This window comes from Glandiceps talaboti, chromosome 2 (genome assembly GCF_964340395.1).
Source record: "Glandiceps talaboti chromosome 2, keGlaTala1.1, whole genome shotgun sequence".
In the NCBI taxonomy this organism is placed as follows: Eukaryota; Metazoa; Hemichordata; class Enteropneusta; family Spengelidae; genus Glandiceps; species Glandiceps talaboti.
Window position 1 is genome coordinate 2,193,725 of NC_135550.1, and position 20,325 is coordinate 2,214,049.

A 20,325-nucleotide genomic window follows, 5' to 3' on the forward strand; every position below is an offset into this window, starting at 1 on the left:
TATAGGGATCGCCTGGTGTCTGTCTGTCTGTGTGTGTGTGTGTGTATGTGTGTGTGTGTGTGTGTGTGTGTGTGTGTGTGTGTGTGTGTGTGTGTGTGTGTGTGTGTGTGTAAACAACTTAAAGTCAAAAACTGCTGAACCGATTGCCATGATATTTGGTGGGTCCATTACCTTGGGTGTCTAGTTGGAAAATTGTTCAAATCAAAATGATCGCAGGTATGTGATTTGGGTAAAAAATGTGATTTTTGGTCAAAACACTTAAACTCAGAAACTACTGGGCAGATTGGTGCAAAATTTGGTGGGAACATTGTTAAAGGGGGTGTAAAGTAAGATTTGTTCATGACATGATTCCATCAGTGATATGCAAATTAGGGCTAAAAATGTGTCTTTTTGGTTAAAAATCTATAATTCCAAAACTGCTGAGCAGATTGGGCTGAAATTTAATGGGAATGCATCTAGGGATGTATGGATGAAGGCTAAATTAGGGCTAAAAATGTGTCTTTTTGGTTAAAAATCTATAATTCCAAAACTGCTGAGCAGATTGGGCTGAAATTTAATGGGAATGCATCTAGGGATGTATGGATGAAGAAATATTAAGCATATAATGATTCCATGAGTGATATGCAAATTAGGTGTAAAAATGTTCATTTTTGGTCAAAAACTTATATCTCAAAAAGTATGTGGTCACTGAGTCTGAAACTTGGCGAGATGTTTCTGAAAGTGTTATTCTGCAGATTTTCTTCAAAACATTTTGAGAAAATTGGCCCTAGCGACCATGACCATGCCCTTAGCAACAACCAAATGGCAGTATATTTTGGTCAAATAACAACATCATCTGGGAGGCAAATGAGTAAACATTCAAAAAATGTATGCAAATACCCTAGCAACCATGACCATGCCCATAGCAACAGCCAAATGGTCATGTATTTCACAAAGATAACAACAGGGATTAATAGACAATTAAATAAACATTCAAAAAATGTATGTAAATTTGCCTAGCAACAAGACCGCACCCATAGCAACAGCCAAATGATCACATATATGGCAAAGATAATATCAGGAATCCATACACAAGTGAACAAAAACATTTAAAAATGTATTCAAATATATCTAGCAACATGACCACGCCCATAGCAACAGCCAAATGATAGCATATATCGTAAAGATAGCAAAATGGTTGGATAGGAAACTTGATAGTCATTCAACATATGAACACTTCTTGTTAGCATGGACTACCATATGGATAAACATTTTAAAAAATTGTACAGTTGTGCTACAACGCCATTGGCGGTATTTTTTTTTTTACATTCTCAACAAATGTTAATCAATCTACTTATCATTGCAGTTACTGTTCTTTTTATTTAGTACTTTACAGCAAGTGTGTATGTGGGGCAGATGTCATATGCTAGTTCATGATTAGTTTTTCAGTTGTCTTCACTGGTGGCAATTAATGTAGGGAGAGTTACTTTTTTTAATTGGCTTACGAAAGAAAAAATTAACTCAGGAAGGGGGGTACTTAAGTGATGGGCACTGACCAGAAACAATTTTTTTGGGGGCCTTTAAAACTCTTCCTATGGTGAGTGCTATGCTACAACATTCTATAAAGCTTCACATTACATGTTGTGGTTGGCCAGAAGATCACTAACAGCAATGGACAAATAGCAATCAATGAGAAAAAATAACTTATTGCATTTGTTCTGTTATATTCCAACAATTGTCTGTAGGAACGACAATCTCAAAACTTTGCCCTTACGGAAGACATTCAGTTTAAATCTGGTTTTATATATGTCTCGGCTTGTTTCATTGTAATGTTTTTCAATGTTGCTACACACAGTGAAGCCATACCATAACTTAGTAGGCACCCAGCCAGGCCGTAATCAGTGTTTGTAATGTCGTGTGTATTTGATCTTGGGGCAGACTTTAGACTTGAAGAAAATGATACCATCAATTTAGTCAAACTAGTTAACAAAGGCGATTAGTACACTTTCCTGACTGGCCCTGTATGATAGTTCTTACAGAAATTAAGTACTGTCAATTAATTACTCATTTGCATAATTAATGAACTTTGGCAATTAGGGCCCAGACCAAGAAAGACTATGCCAAATTTGATGAAACTTGCCACAGATATTGATCATACAGAGATATGATGGTTCTTAATGACATTTAGTGGTGTCAATTAATTGCTCATTTGCATAGTTAACAAACTTTGGCAATTAGGGCCTAGACCAAGAAAGACTTTACCAAATTTGATGAAACTTGCTACAAATATTGATCATACAGAGATATGATGGTTCTTAATGAAATTTAGTGGTGTCAATTAATTGCTCATTTGCATAGTTAACAAACTTTGGCAATTAGGGCCTAGACCAAGAAAGACTTTACCAAATTTGATGAAACTTGCTACAAATATTGATCATACAGAGATATGATGGTTCTTAATGAAATTTAGTGGTGTCAATTAATTGCTCATTTGCATAGTTAACAAACTTTGGCAATTAGGGCCTAGACCAAGAAAGACTTTACCAAATTTGATGAAACTTGCTACAAATATTGATCATTCAGAGATATGATGGTTCTTAATGAAATTTAGTGGTGTCAATTAATTGCTCGTTTGCATAATTAATGAACTTGGGCTGTTACAGTCTGTTCCAAGAAAGACTTCACCAAATTTGATGAAACTTGCTAAAGATATTGACCGAGCAAAGGTATGATGGTATTGATTCAATTGCTAATTTGCATATTGGATGAACTTTTGCAATAAGGGATATATAACCAGGACTATAATCAATTCAAGTGAATTTGCTAAGATATTCATTATACAAAGGTACAACAGTACAGAAAGACATTTGAAAGTTTCGGCAAGCACATTAACAACATTTCCCCACATACGGGAGCATTTTCAGTTCATGTCTAGTTAAGGTGTTATGATGAAGTACATGTGCCGTTATGTATAATATATAGTGATTCACCAGTCCTGTATTTCATTTCAATATTAAATCCAACCTTTCCTCTTATTTGCATATTGCCAGCACTGTTTAAGTTTGTGGGATCTTAGATTTTTAACTACTATTGCCTACTGGTCAGAGATGCACATTCAAGACTTCATTCTGTCAGCTGCTGGATCTGTGCATCAAACTAAGAATAATGGGTAAGATTGATTCTCTGTATTTAGTCTTCATCAATTTCCTTGTCATAGATTACAATGGCATTATGAAAGGAATGCAAGGTATCAATAAGCGAGGTTTAGAATTCATGGAATTTTTTCCTGGAAAAATTCAAATAAATTATATAAAGTGTAACTCCTGGAAAATGAGACTTAAGGTTCACAAAAATAAAATATTCAGAAATGTCCATGATCTGATGTAGACATTCTGTCACTACACAGTAAATGACAGTTCATTGTTGACATGCAGTCTATTTCACAGTAACGTGGAGCTTTTCTGTGTGATACAACCACACAGAAACCAACAAGAAACTTCAATAGCAAGATTGCATTTTTGCTACATTTAGTCTAAACCATTTAAATGTATTGCAGACATTCGGGCACCAAATTTGAATGTTTTTCTTAGTATCAAACACCCGATGAAGGGTGCATAAAATGTCCTTTGCGGTGTTCATTTGATGTCTGGATGGTGGCACGTGTAGTTCATTTCACTAACACAAAATGTAGCATGCAACTGTACTCATTCAATCTCACGATCTTAAAGTGTAGCATGTCTATGTTTCTTATTGGTTTCTGCTTGGTTGTATCAAACAGAGAAACTGCATGGTGTTGTGAAATACACTGAATAATACAAAGTATTTCTGGAAAAATAAACTATAATTTCTTTGAAATGAAAAAATAACACCTTGAGATTTAAGTCAGTTAAATTGTATGATCTGACCCCTGTATAGGTCAGTCTAGTGGCTAACTTATCATGACACCTGTATAGGTCAGTCTAGTGGCTAACTTATCATGACCCCTGTATAGATCAGTCTTGTGGCTAACTTATCATGACCCCTGTATAGGTCAATCTAGTGGCTAACTTATCATGACCCCTGTATAGGTCAATCTAGTGGCTAACTTATCATGACACCTGTATAGGTCAATCTAGTGGCTAACTTATCATTACCCCTGTATAGGTCAGTCTAGTGGCTAACTTATCACGACCCCTGTATAGGCCAGTCTAGTAGTCTAGTGGCTAACTTATCATGACCCCTGTATAGGTCAGTCTAGTAGTCTAGTGGCTAACTGATCATGACCCCTGTATAGGTCAGTCTAGTGGCTAACTTATCACGACCCCTGTATAGGTCAGTCTAGTAGTCTAGTGGCTAACTGATCATGACCCCTGTATAGGTCAGTCTAGTGGCTAACTTATCATGACCCCTTTACCGGTCAGTCTAGTAGTCTAGTGGCTAACTTATTATGACGTACTCAGTGAATCTACATTGTTGTATCTTACAAACACTAGACTTGGTTCCCATTTGAAGCTGATTGTGCTGACTGTATCAAACCCACAGTGTTTTGTGAAAGTCTATTCACTACCAACTATGGAAGCAGTCTACTCACTAGAGGTCGCACCCCATTCAACACTTGTCAATGCCCCAATCAGCCAGGTAAGTGATACCCCATTCAACACTTGTCAATGCCCCAATCAACCATGTAAGTGATACCCCATTCAACACTTGTCAATGCCCCAATCAACTAGGTAAGTGGTACCCCATTCAACACTTGTCAATGTCCCAATCAACCAGGTAAGTGATACCCCATTCAACACTTGTCAATGCCCCAATCAACTAGGTAAGTGATACCCCATTCAACACTTGTCAATGCCCCAATCAACCAGGTAAGTGATACCCCATTCAACACTTGTCAATGCCCCAATCAACCAGGTAAGTGATACCCCATTCAACACTTGTCAATGCCCCAATCAACCATGTAAGTGATACCCCATTCAACACTTGTCAATGCCCCAATCAACTAGGTAAGTGATACGCCATTCAACACTTGTCAATGCCCCAATCAACTAGGTAAGTGATACCCCATTCAACACTTGTCAATGCCCCAATCAACCATGTAAGTGATACCCCATTCAACACTTGTCAATGCCCCAATCAACTAGGTAAGTGATACCCCATTCAACACTTGTCAATGCCCCAATCAACTAGGTAAGTGATACCCCATTCAACACTTGTCAATGCCCCAATCAACTAGGTAAGTGATACCCCATTCAACACTTGTCAATGCCCCAATCAACCAGGTAAGTGATACCCCATTCAACACTTGTCAATGCCCCAATCAACCATGTAAGTGATACCCCATTCAACACTTGTCAATGCCCCAATCAACTAGGTAAGTGATACGCCATTCAACACTTGTCAATGCCCCAATCAACTAGGTAAGTGATACCCCATTCAACACTTGTCAATGCCCCAATCAACCATGTAAGTGATACCCCATTCAACACTTGTCAATGCCCCAATCAACCAGGTAAGTGATACCCCATTCAACACTTGTCAATGCCCCAATCAACCATGTAAGTGATACCCCATTCAACACTTGTCAATGCCCCAATCAACCATGTAAGTGACACCCCATTTAACACTTGTCAATGCCCTAATCAACCATGTAAGTGATACCCCATTCAACACTTGTCAATGCCCTAATCAACCATGTAAGTGATACCCCATTCAACACTTGTCAATGCCCCAATCAACCATGTAAGTGATACCCCATTCAACACTTGTCAATGCCCTAATCAACCATGTAAGTGATACCCCATTCAACACTTGTCAATGCCCCAATCAACTAGGTAAGTGATACCCCATTCAACACTTGTCAATGCCCTAATCAACCATGTAAGTGATACCCCATTCAACACTTGTCAATGCCCTAATCAACCATGTAAGTGATACCCCATTCAACACTTGTCAATGCCCCAATCAACTAGGTAAGTGATACCCCATTCAACACTTGTCAATGCCCCAATCAGCCAGGTAAGTGATACCCCATTCAACACTTGTCAATGCCCTAATCAACCATGTAAGTGATACCCCATTCAACACTTGTCAATGCCCCAATCAACCATGTAAGTGATACCCCATTTAACACTTGTCAATGCCCCAATCAACTAGGTAAGTGATACCCCATTCAACACTTGTCAATGCCCCAATCAGCCAGGTAAGTGATACCCCATTCAACACTTGTCAATGCCCCAATCAACCAGGTAAGTGATACCCCATTCAACACTTGTCAATGCCCCAATCAACTAGGTAAGTGATACCCCATTCAACACTTGTCAATGCCCCAATCAACTAGGTAAGTGATACCCCATTCAACACTTGTCAATGCCCCAATCAACCATGTAAGTGATACGCCATTCAACACTTGTCAATGCCCCAATCAACTAGGTAAGTGATACCCCATTCAACACTTGTCAATGCCCCAATCAACCATGTAAGTGATACCCCATTCAACACTTGTCAATGCCCCAATCAACCATGTAAGTGATACCCCATTCAACACTTGTCAATGCCCCAATCAACCAGGTAAGTGATACCCCATTCAACACTTGTCAATGCCCCAATCAACCAGGTAAGTGATACCCCATTCAACACTTGTCAATGCCCCAATCAACCATGTAAGTGATACCCCATTCAACACTTGTCAATGCCCCAATCAACTAGGTAAGTGATACCCCATTCAACACTTGTCAATGCCCCATTCAACACTTGTCAATGCCCCAATCAACTAGGTAAGTGATACCCCATTTAACACTTGTCAATGCCCCAATCAACTAGGTAAGTGATACCCCATTCAACACTTGTCAATGCCCCAATCAACTAGGTAAGTGATACCCCATTCAACACTTGTCAATGCCCCAATCAACTAGGTAAGTGATACCCCATTCAACACTTGTCAATGCCCCAATCAACTAGGTAAGTGATACCCCATTCAACACTTGTCAATGCCCCAATCAACCATGTAAGTGATACCCCATTCAACACTTGTCAATGCCCCAATCAACTAGGTAAGTGATACCCCATTTAACACTTGTCAATGCCCCAATCAACTAGGTAAGTGATACCCCATTCAACACTTGTCAATGCCCCAATCAGCCAGGTAAGTGATACCCCATTCAACACTTGTCAATGCCCCAATCAACTAGGTAAGTGATACCCCATTTAACACTTGTCAATGCCCCAATCAACTAGGTAAGTGATACCCCATTCAACACTTGTCATCAGCCTGGTAAGTGGTAATAGGCTTTAATGCTGAAGGAGTCAGGTGCATGTACTGTCTGTAAACTACTTCATTAAAATGATTATGTAAAGAGAACTTTTTGAAATTCTGAAATTCTCAATTGCTTTATGTTGATGAAATCTGTAGATGTGAACCAAAGCAAAATTGTGCTTGTGTTAATATTCAGAAGTCTAGAGTAGTATCTAGATATACACAATATATAGAGTATATTAAACATTGACTACTTACATGTATTATCGTGGTTGATATATGACAAGAGAATAGAAAGTCAAGTACCCATGTATGTATGTATGTATGTATGTATGTGTGTATGTATGGGTTTCAGATCATGTCTGTACTATGTTTTATGCAAAAAAAAAACCTACTTTCATGGAGAAATCAAGTTGTACCCTTGAACTTTTTGAATTGGATTTTGAACTTACTCAGTAACTTTGTACAGTTCTAATCAGTGTCTGAAATTAACTTATTTGTTCCTAGGATGGCATCTTCCTAGTAGAAGGTGTGTTAGAAGACAATGATTATGAATTCATCAGTACTCTCAGATTACGATGTCTGATGGAGGCCCAACCAGAAACTAGATTCCACAGGCTGCTGCGAAAGAAGAGATTTGATGAAGCTCTCAAATTTGCTAAACAGTTTGCACTGGACATTGAGGTAAACTAACTTTGATAACTGTCACATTGTGTCAATAAACATTCGGCAAGCCAAATTGTTTAAGATTTCTGTAAATTTATGCATGTCAGGTTATTTTTTCGTTGTTTTTCAGAAGTGTGTATCACAGTGACAGTGTTGAATCAGAAATATGACCACATTTATACACCGATTAACGACTATGCAGTTTGTTTACGGCACAGCGCTGAGAGTGGATGCCATGTATGTCGTACATTGTCTCATACAAGAATGACACCATTTCATTATCGGATGTTTTTCGATTGTGAAATTATCAAGTCGGTCCAATTTTTCTATGGCCCCATAAGTTAGTTGTTTACTTGAGGTATGTTATTGAGGTAACGTTATTACAATCATTGGGTATGTTATTGAGGTAACGTTATTACAATCATTGGGTATGTTATTGAGGTAACGTTATTACAATCATTGGGTATGTTATTGAGGTAACGTTATTACAATCATTGGGTATGTTATTGAGGTAACGTTATTACAATCATTGGGTATGTTATTGAGGTAACGTTATTACAATCATTGGGTATGTTATTGAGGTAACGTTATTACAATCATTGGGTATGTTATTGAGGTAACGTTATTACAATCATTGGGTATGTTATTGAGGTAACGTTATTACAATCATTGGGTATGTTATTGAGGTAATGTTATTACAATCATTGGGTATGTTATTGAGGTAACGTTATTGCAACAATCATTGGGTATGTTATTGAGGTAACGTTATTACAATCATTGGGTATGTTATTGAGGTAACATTATTGCAACAATCATTGGGTATGTTATTGAGGTATATACCTCTCATTTTGGAGGAAGTACAAAGTGAGAACATATCTGAAACTGGATTTGAGAGATAGCATGTCCTTCGTTTTGAGAGTCTCAGTTCTGATCGGACTTCCCCTGTATTTGGGGTCTTGCATACCTCCCAGAGAGAGAAACTAGGTCATTTTAGATGACACAGTACACTCTGCATAACGTGTTCATCTGCTTAACTTACAAATGTCTTCATTTACTTTTACACCTCACAAACTTGTACTGATTGCAAAAGAATGGTGATCAATAAGTATCTTATCTCTCGGAGTCGCCGTAATCTAAACCACTTACCCTATTTTCTATAGTCATGTTATCGGAAACAAACATTTAAAAAAATATTTTGTCTTAAAAGATTGTTCATTTTTGAGTATCTATACAGTGAAAGTTGCGTTAGGATCAAGCGATATATCGATAATCCCGTCGTTCCAACTATTCATCGTACATGCAGACTGTCCAAGCACAGCGAGTTAGCTATTGTGTTTGTCTGTTCGTGAACGATTTCTTTCGTTACTCCAGTGATTAGGTTTCCGTGAACAACAACCGTGAATACCATTAGAAAAGCTGTTGAAGGCAGTAATTTATGGAATGAGAAAATGTGTTACACTTTTATACCTGCTTTTGTTTTACTAGTATTATTAAACAGCCATTGATTTATACACCAAAATAAAGAAAGTGTACATCAATCGTTGTAATAACGTTACCTCATTAACATACCCAATGATTGTAATAACGTTACCTCAATAACATACCCAATGATTGTAATAACGTTACCTCAATAACATACCCAATGATTGTTGCAATAATGTTACCTCAATAACATACCCAATGATTGTAATAACGTTACCTCAATAACATACCCAATGATTGTTGCAATAACATTACCTCAATAACATACCCAATGATTGTAATAACGTTACCTCAATAACATACCCAATGATTGTAATAACGTTACCTCAATAACATACCCAATGATTGTTGCAATAATGTTACCTCAATAACATACCCAATGATTGTAATAACGTTACCTCAATAACATACCCAATGATTGTAATAATGTTACCTCAATAACATACCCAATGATTGTTGCAATAACGTTACCTCAATAACATACCCAATGATTGTTGCAATAACATTACCTCAATAACATACCCAATGATTGTTGCAATAACGTTACCTCAATAACATACCCAATGATTGTTGCAATAACGTTACCTCAATAACATACCCAATGATTGTTGCAATAACGTTACCTCAATAACATACCCAATGATTGTTGCAATAACATTACCTCAATAACATACCCAATGATTGTTGCAATAACGTTACCTCAATAACATACCCAATGATTGTTGCAATAACATTACCTCAATAACATACCCAATGATTGTTGCAATCGTTACCTCAATAACATACCCAATGATTGTTGCAATAATGTTACCTCAATAACATACCCAATGATTGTTGCAATAACGTTACCTCAATAACATACCCACTGATTGTAATAACGTTACCTCATTAACATACCCAATGATTGTAATAACGTTACCTCAATAACATACCCAATGATTGTTGCAATAACGTTACCTCAATAACATACCCAATGATTGTTGCAATAACATTACCTCAATAACATACCCAATGATTGTTGCAATCGTTACCTCAATAACATACCCAATGATTGTTGCAATAATGTTACCTCAATAACATACCCAATGATTGTTGCAATAACGTTACCTCAATAACATACCCAATGATTGCAATAACATTACCTCAATAACATACCCAATGATTGTTGCAATAACGTTACCTCAATAACATACCCAATGATTGTTGCAATAATGTTACCTCAATAACATACCCAATGATTGTTGCAATAACGTTACCTCAATAACATACCCAATGATTGTTGCAATAATGTTACCTCAATAACATACCCACTGATTGTTGTATTTGATTGTTTCAGCTTGTTTATAAAGTAAAGAGTGATTTCCTCCTTGATAAGACAACTGAAAGTGTTAGTCATCAAGATATTGATGTACAGCAGCTCTTCTCATCTCTCAAGGACTGCTTGGAAAATATCTCGGATATTGACCACATTGTACAAACTTGCACCTTGGCTTCATTTCCTACATACCAGTATACCATTGACCTACTCAACTATGCCAAGTCAAGGGTAAGAATGTGTGTGTGTGTATGGGGGGGGGGGGGGGTGTGAGTGTGTCTGTCTGTCTATCTATCATAGTTTCTGTTTTTTGATATATTCAAATTTGCCCAAATGGCGGCCATATTTGCAGTTAAAAAATCAATATCAACATCAAGCCAATTCCTGTCTATCACAGACACGTTATAGTATTTACATATTGCCAATTTCTTTTAAATAATGTTTACAAGTAAAATTGAAGAAAAGAAGTTATACACAGGCATTATTTTTGGTACTTATTCACTTTTTCTGAATGGCAGTTATATTTGTAGTTAAAATCATTATTTACTGCATAACTCTAAAACTGTAATACATAGACTCCGTTCAAGTATCTGCCCCTTATATTATCTGATACAAGCTATCTTTTGAGACCTTTTGATGAATTAACAAAATCAAGCCAATTCCTGTGTATCACAGACATATTGTAGTACGTGTACATCATATGATCAGTGTCTTTTCAGTTCTTTACTCTTGCGATAACATCCAAACTGGTGGCCATTTTTGTCATAAAATTAACATTTTGCCTAGTAACATGGAAAGCTTAGTTGATAGAGACTTTATTTTAGTGTCTATACCCATGTTATCAATGTTGACAAGCTTTCTACTGACACCTTGACTTTGACAGATATTGATCATACAAAGATATTATAGTTCTTATGAAGTTTAGTGGTGTCAATTAATTGCTCATTTGCATAATTAATGGCAATTAGGGCAAGAAAGACTACACCAAATTTAATGAAACTTGCCACAGATATTGATCATGCAGAGATATGAATAGTGGCGTCAATTAATTGCTCATTTGCATAATTAACAAAAGACTGCACCAAATTTGATGAAACTTGCTAAAGATATTGACCGAGCAAAGATATGATGGTATCGATTCAGTTGCTAATTTGCATATTTGATGAACTTTTGCAATAAGGGATATATAACCAGGACTATAATCAATTCAAGTGAATTTGCTAAGATATTCATTATACAAAGGTACAACAGTACAGAAAGACATTTGAAAGTTTTGGCAAGCACATTAACAACATTTCCCCACATACGGGAGCATTTTCAATTCATCTCTGGCTGACCTTTTACCTTTAAGTTTAAGGTCAAATAGCTAAATATATTCGAAATGTGTATACACACCTACATTCACTAGCTGATTTCAAACAAATCTGGTACTAATGTTACAGACTGAGGTCAGCATATATTACTTTTGCTATGTGGTATTAACACTTATGGCCAAATGGTGGCTGTTTTTATCTAAAAAATTCACAGTTTTTCCCATTTACTCTAGAAGCTTTATAGTTAGTCCTCATTTGAACGTCTCCACGAAATCCTTGATAGCTTTTCAGATAACAATGTACCCTTTGACCATAACTACTGATTTCACTGTCAAAATACCCAAAATGTTCAATGTGTTCACGTATAGCTTTTTAATGCTTGGATTTGTTAAAACCAAATCTTACACAACTATCAGATACTACATTCCAATAATACACATCACTATAGGGACCTTTATTGTAAAGACCATATTCACATCACTATAGGGACCTTTATTGTAAAGACCATATTCACATCACTTTAGGGACCTTCATTGTAAAGACCATATTCACATCACTATAGGGACCTTTATTGTAAAGACCATATTCACATCACTATAGGGACCTTCATTGTAAAGACCATATTCACATCACTATAGGGACCTTTATTGTAAAGACCAAATACACATCACTATAGGGACCTTTATTGTAAAGACCATATTCACATCACTATAGGGACCTTCATTGTAAAGACCATATTCACATCACTATAGGGACCTTTATTGTAAAGACCATATTCACATCACTATAGGGACCTTTATTGTAAAGACCATATTCACATCACTATAAGGACCTTTATTGTAAAGACCATATTCACATCACTATAGGGACCTTCATTGTAAAGACCATATTCACATCACTATAGGGACCTTTATTGTAAAGACCATATTCTCATCACTATAGGGACCTTCATTGTAAAGACCATATTCACATCACTATAGGGACCTTCATTGTAAAGACCATATTCACATCACTATAGGGACCTTCATTGTAAAGACCATATTCACATCACTATAGGGACCTTCATTGTAAAGACCAATGCACATCACTATAGGGACCTTCATTGTAAAGACCAAATGCACATCACTATAGGGACCTTCATTGTAAAGACCATATTCACATCACTATAGGGACCTTCATTGTAAAGACCATATTCACATCACTAATGGGACCTTCATTGTAAAGACCATATTCACATCACTATAGGGACCTTCATTGTAAAGACCATATTCACATCACTATAGGGACCTTCATTGTAAAGACCATATTCACATCACTTTAGGGACCTTCATTGTAAAGACCAAATACACATCACTATAGGGACCTTCATTGTAAAGACCATATTCACATCACTTTAGGGACCTTCATTGTAAAGACCATATTCACATCACTATAGGGACCTTTATTGTAAAGACCATATTCACATCACTATAGGGACCTTCATTGTAAAGACCATATTCACATCACTATAGGGACCTTCATTGTAAAGACCATATTCACATCACTATAGGGACCTTCATTGTAAAGACCATATTCACATCACTATAGGGACCTTCATTGTAAAGACCATATTCACATCACTATAGGGACCTTCATTGTAAAGACCATATTCACATCACTATAGGGACCTTCATTGTAAAGACCATATTCACATCACTATAGGGACCTTCATTGTAAAGACCATATTCACATCAGTATAGGGACCTTCATTGTAAAGACCATATTCACATCACTATAGGGACCTTCATTGTAAAGACCATATTCACATCAGTATAGGGACCTTCATTGTAAAGACCATATTCACATCACTATAGGGACCTTCATTGTAAAGATCATATTCTCATCACTATAGGGACCTTCATTGTAAAGACCATATTCACATCACTATAGGGACCTTCATTGTAAAGACCATATTCACATCACTATAGGGACCTTCATTGTAAAGACCAAATACACATCACTATAGGGACCTTCATTGTAAAGACCATATTCACATCACTATAGGGACCTTCATTGTAAAGACCATATTCACATCACTATAGGGACCTTCATTGTAAAGACCATATTCACATCACTATAGGGACCTTTATTGTAAAGACCATATTCACATCACTATAGGGACCTTTATTGTAAAGACCATATTCACATCACTATAGGGACCTTTATTGTAAAGACCATATTCACATCACTATAGGGACCTTTATTGTAAAGACCATATTCTCATCACTATAGGGACCTTTATTGTAAAGACCATATTCACATCACTATAAGGACCTTCATTGTAAAGACCATATTCACATCACTATAGGGACCTTTATTGTAAAGACCATATTCTCATCACTATAGGGACCTTCATTGTAAAGACCATATTCACATCACTATAGGGACCTTCATTGTAAAGACCATATTCACATCACTATAGGGACCTTCATTGTAAAGACCATATTCACATCACTATAGGGACCTTTATTGTAAAGACCATATTCACATCACTATAGGGACCTTTATTGTAAAGACCATATTCACATCACTATAAGGACCTTTATTGTAAAGACCATATTCACATCACTATAGGGACCTTTATTGTAAAGACCATATTCTCATCACTATAGGGACCTTCATTGTAAAGACCATATTCACATCACTATAGGGACCTTCATTGTAAAGACCATATTCACATCACTATAGGGACCTTCATTGTAAAGACCATATTCACATCACTATAGGGACCTTCATTGTAAAGACCAATGCACATCACTATAGGGACCTTCATTGTAAAGACCAAATGCACATCACTATAGGGACCTTCATTGTAAAGACCATATTCACATCACTATAGGGACCTTCATTGTAAAGACCATATTCACATCACTAATGGGACCTTCATTGTAAAGACCATATTCACATCACTATAGGGACCTTCATTGTAAAGACCATATTCACATCACTATAGGGACCTTCATTGTAAAGACCATATTCACATCACTTTAGGGACCTTCATTGTAAAGACCAAATACACATCACTATAGGGACCTTCATTGTAAAGACCATATTCACATCACTTTAGGGACCTTCATTGTAAAGACCAAATGGGGTCATATTATATCATATATAAAGATTCAAAGTACGAATTGGTAAGTTTAAATGTTGGGGATAAGTCTTCGATGTTTGTCACACATATGCCCATACAAAGAGACATTGGATTTTGAGTAGTCAAATATGATGGGAGATCTGTTCAGCTGATAATGCCAATGATGAAATTGTAACACAAATCATTCTTGTCATTGTCAGGTTTTGAAATGGATAGGTACAAAGAGCGGCCATTGTAGTAGCACTTCCTACATATTGGCAGATAGAATGACAGAAGTAATGAAAATAAAACATCGATTAGATACTTTCATCATGGCATATGGAGAGAAGAAATTCAGGTATTAAAAGCTGGATACATACATTTGTACATTTATGATTTCTTAGACAATACATACTTCTGAAAGTTGCTGCACTGTAGTATATGTTGGAAAATACTTTGGTAAAACACCACAGTGCATTGTAGTATATGTTGGAAAATACTTTGGTAAAACACCACAGTGCATTGTAGTATATGTTGGAAAATACTTTGGTAAAACTCCGCAGTGCACTGCAGTATATGTTGGAAAATACTTTGGTAAAACTCCGCAGTGCATTGTAGTATATGTTGGAAAATACTTTGGTAAAATGGTGCAATGTAGTATATGTTGGAAAATTCTTTGGTAAAACACCGCAGTGCATTGTAGTATATGTTGGAAAATACTTTAGTAAAAATCCGCAGTGCATTGTAGTATATGTTGGAAAATTCTTTGGTAAAATGGTGCAATGTAGTATATGTTGGAAAATACTTTGGTAAAACACCGCAGTGCATTGTAGTATATGTTGGAAAATACTTTGGTAAAATGGTGCAATGTAGTATATGTTGGAAAATACTTTGGTAAAACACCGCAGTGCATTGTAGTATATGTTGGAAAATACTTTGGTAAAATGGTGCAATGTTGTATATGTTGGAAAATAAATCACTTGGCCTTCTGCAGCTGTTAGATGTAGAATCATGTACACAAATATAGATGTACATGTGGATTGCTCATAATCATATGCCCCTCATGAAGATATTGTATATAGGTACTATATATCCTTATTTCCATCCCCTCATCCACATTTGAAGTGACGGGTGTTGCTGTTGAATTCTTTCCACTTGGCATTTGATGCCCTCCTGTGGTCATATGACAAGACTACGTCATTGAATCATGTAAAATAACAGGTGCTGAAATATATCAGGCAAATTATTTATTCTCTGAGTTGAGAACAACAATAAGATGTGAATCCAGAGCAAGGAAACATTGTTTTTGGTTGTAGCAAGTAAATTGTTTTATTTTAGTTAAAATGATATTGTTATGATTTGATAGGTTGGATGTACTGTTAATGATTTGATTTGATAGGTTGGATGTACTGTTAATGATTTGATTTGATAGGTTGGATGTACTGTTAATGATTTGATTTGATAGGTTGGATGTACTGTTAATTATTTGATTTGATAGGTTGGATGTACTGTTAATTATTTGATTTGATTTGATAGGTTGGATGTACTGTTAATTATTTGATTTGATAGGTTGGATGTACTGTTAATTATTTGATTTGATAGGTTGGATGTACTGTTAATTATTTGTATGTATTACTTTACAGTAGCTCCAGATGGAATCAATTTGTTGATACAGACTTACTTTCTGAGTGCATCCGTTTATTGACTGAAGGCAGTATATGTACTGCCGCTACCATATGGCAAAGACATCAGGTTAGTTCATACATGGTGAACAAGACAGCTTAAAAGCCCAATTTGGATTAGGATTGAGATTTACATATGTCACCTACCATGCCATCCTAAATAATGCATACCATGGCACATCACCTACCATGCCATCCTAAATAATGCATACCATGGCACATCACCTACCATGCCATCCTAAACAATGCATACCATGGCACATCACCTACCATGCCATCCTAAATAATGCATACCATGGCACATCACCTACCATGCCATCCTAAACAATGCATACCATGGCACATCACCTACCATGCCATCCTAAATAATACATACCATGGCACATCACCTACCATGCCATCCTAAATAATGCATACCATGGCACTTCACCTACCATGCCATCCTAAATAATGCATACCATGGCACTTCACCTACCATGCCATCCTAAATAATGCATACCATGGCACTTCACCTACCATGCCATCCTAAATAATGCATACCATGGCACTTCACCTACCATGCCATCCTAAATAATGCATACCATGGCACTTCACCTACCATGCCATCCTAAATAATGCATACCATGGCACTTCACCTACCATGCCATCCTAAATAATGCATACCATGGCACATCACCTACCATGCCATCCTAAATAATGCATACCATGGCACATCACCTACCATGCCATCCTAAATAATGCATACTATGGCACTTCACCTACCATGCCATCCTAAATAATGCATACCATGGCACTTCACCTACCATGCCATCCTAAATAATGCATACCATGGCACATCACCTACCATGCCATCCTAAATAATGCATACCATGGCACATCACCTACCATGCCATCCTAAATAATGCATACCATGGCACTTCACCTACCATGCCATCCTAAATAATGCATACCATGGCACTTCACCTACCATGCCATCCTAAATAATGCATACCATGGCACATCACCTACCATGCCATCCTAAATAATGCATACCATGGCACATCACCTACCATGCCATCCTAAATAATGCATACTATGGCACATCACCTACCATGCCATCCTAAATAATGCATACCATGGCACATCACCTACCATGCCATCCTAAATAATGCATACCATGGCACTTCACCTACCATGCCATCCTAAATAATGCATACCATGGCACATCACCTACCATGACATCCTAAATAATGCATACCATGGCACATCACCTACCATGCCATCCTAAATAATGCATACCATGGCACATCACCTACCATGCCATCCTAAATAATGCATACCATGGCACTTCACCTACCATGCCATCCTAAACAATGCATACCGTGGCACATCACCTACCATGCCATCCTAAATAATGCATACCATGGCACTTCACCTACCATGCCATCCTAAATAATGCATACCATGGCACATCACCTACCATGCCATCCTAAATAATGCATACCATGGCACTTCACCTACCATGCCATCCTAAATAATGCATACGATGGCACTTCACCTACCATGCCATCCTAAATAATGCATACCATGGCACATCACCTACCATGCCATCCTAAATAATGCATACCATGGCACTTCACCTACCATGCCATCCTAAATAATGCATACCATGGCACATCACCTACCATGCCATCCTAAATAATGCATACCATGGCACTTCACCTACCATGCCATCCTAAATAATGCATACCATGGCACATCACCTACCATGCCATCCTAAATAATGCATACCATGGCACTTCACCTACCATGCCATCCTAAATAATGCATACCATGGCACTTCACCTACCTGTTATTAATGTAGTGAGCATAATTCGGCATTGCATTAAAAAATCATTTCATATTTTTTTCTTTTAATCAGAGTGAATTTGAAGAACACCTTTCATCACAGGCTTTAGAGACTGTACTGTCTAGTATCCCTGAAGATACAAAGTCTGCAAATATTATTCCATGGTTTAGAGATGATCTCATTCCATTTATGGTTAGACGTCTACCAGAGAGACAGGTTGGTTATGTATCATTCCATTTATGATTTAGAGTTCTACCAGTGGCACAGGTTGGTTATTTATAGATTGCAGTTTAGAATAGGATAGTTATTGGATATTTACATAAAAAGAATTGAATTATTGAACACTGATAAAGTGATGTTCAGATCACTACAACAGCTATAAATAGATAATATTCCTGATATTTTTCTTTGTTGAGCTGAACTAAAATAAATGACCTAAGGGGGCTTTGTCACAATGAGTTGCTAGACAAGTAAATATGATATAGTAGCTATAACAGAGTCATGGACACATAATGGTATCAGTAATGCTGAATTGACCATTCCAGGTTATAGTACATTATTTACTAAGACAAGATAGAGAAGAGACACAACGTGGAAGAGGTGGTGGTATTTTGATTATGTGAAGGATGGCATAGATACAAGCGAGCTACACATTTCTGAGGAGCATCCATTCGCAAACTCTGTCTGGTGCACCACAAGACTAACTTCGACCTCAACTCCTCTAGTATTTGGTACAATCTACAGATCATTGAACAGTAACCAGGACAATAATGAATGTTGATGAAAATGTCTTCAAGTCATACTGTTATCGTTGGAGATTTTAATTTCTCGGATATTGACTGGAACCAACTAAGCAGTGGCCAAAATGGTGATACAAGCTTTCCTAGACTGTATACAAGACTGCTGCTTTACACAACATGTGGATTTTCCTACTAGGGCTCACAACTGTTTGGACTTGATTTTCTCATCTGAACTAGGGATGATTTAAGGGGGGAGGTGTCAAATTCAAAAAAGTCGATAGATTTTTCTTATACTTTGCATACGTAAACATTGATATCTGAATATGTAAAAAATGCCCAAAAAATACTATGTCACCACCTTTGTTTTCAAGATAATTACCGTTTCTTGTATCTACACAAATGTTTTTGAGTCAAAATAGTAGATTTACAACTATTAACTACATCACAATTTTTGATAGTTAAAGATTATCCCCGGAGCACTTAATGAACTTACATTTTTTGTGTGCAATGTATAGTATGTCTAGACATATTTTTTTGTAATTTCTTTTCATTACTTCATAAAATATTATGTTCTTTTATCCCCAACTGCTTTATTATTTTTTAAGAAAAACTCAAGAAAACAGCAAAAAAGATAAAAGTCCGTGATAGATTTTTTTTATATGCTGTAGGTGTACAATGTATTATTCCAGCTATTTATCAATGACAAAAAAATAGGGGGTCACCACGTCCGGTTAAATTCTAAAATTGAAATTGTAACCCCATACCCCATCTAAATTTTGACATTTTTGACAGAAATATCTTATGAAATTTTGTTGAATTTTGAAAAAAATTAAAATGAGCTTGTTTATCTTTGCTCATATGTATAATGTACCAATGCCCCTTCATAATTATACAACAAAAATCATTGTGTGTATGCTAACTTGAAAATGCCAGTAAAAAATGTGACCCCCCACCCCATTAAAATTTCAACATTTTGA

General features: G+C 36.7%; 1 protein-coding gene across 1 annotated transcript in view; it reads left to right on the forward strand.

Annotated features, from left to right (window-relative positions):
- Window positions 1-19,231, forward strand: part of LOC144453507 (kinetochore-associated protein 1-like) — a 52,659-nt gene extending 33,428 nt beyond the window's left edge. The window contains exons 10-17 of the mRNA XM_078144820.1: window positions 3,030-3,148; window positions 4,452-4,596; window positions 7,721-7,897; window positions 10,698-10,907; window positions 15,320-15,456; window positions 16,742-16,850; window positions 18,681-18,824; window positions 19,154-19,231. Coding sequence (XP_078000946.1) covers window positions 3,030-3,148; window positions 4,452-4,596; window positions 7,721-7,897; window positions 10,698-10,907; window positions 15,320-15,456; window positions 16,742-16,850; window positions 18,681-18,824; window positions 19,154-19,231 — 1,119 coding nt within the window. The remainder of the gene's footprint in view (window positions 1-3,029; window positions 3,149-4,451; window positions 4,597-7,720; window positions 7,898-10,697; window positions 10,908-15,319; window positions 15,457-16,741; window positions 16,851-18,680; window positions 18,825-19,153) is intronic.
- The last annotated feature ends 1,094 nt before the right edge of the window (window positions 19,232-20,325 follow it).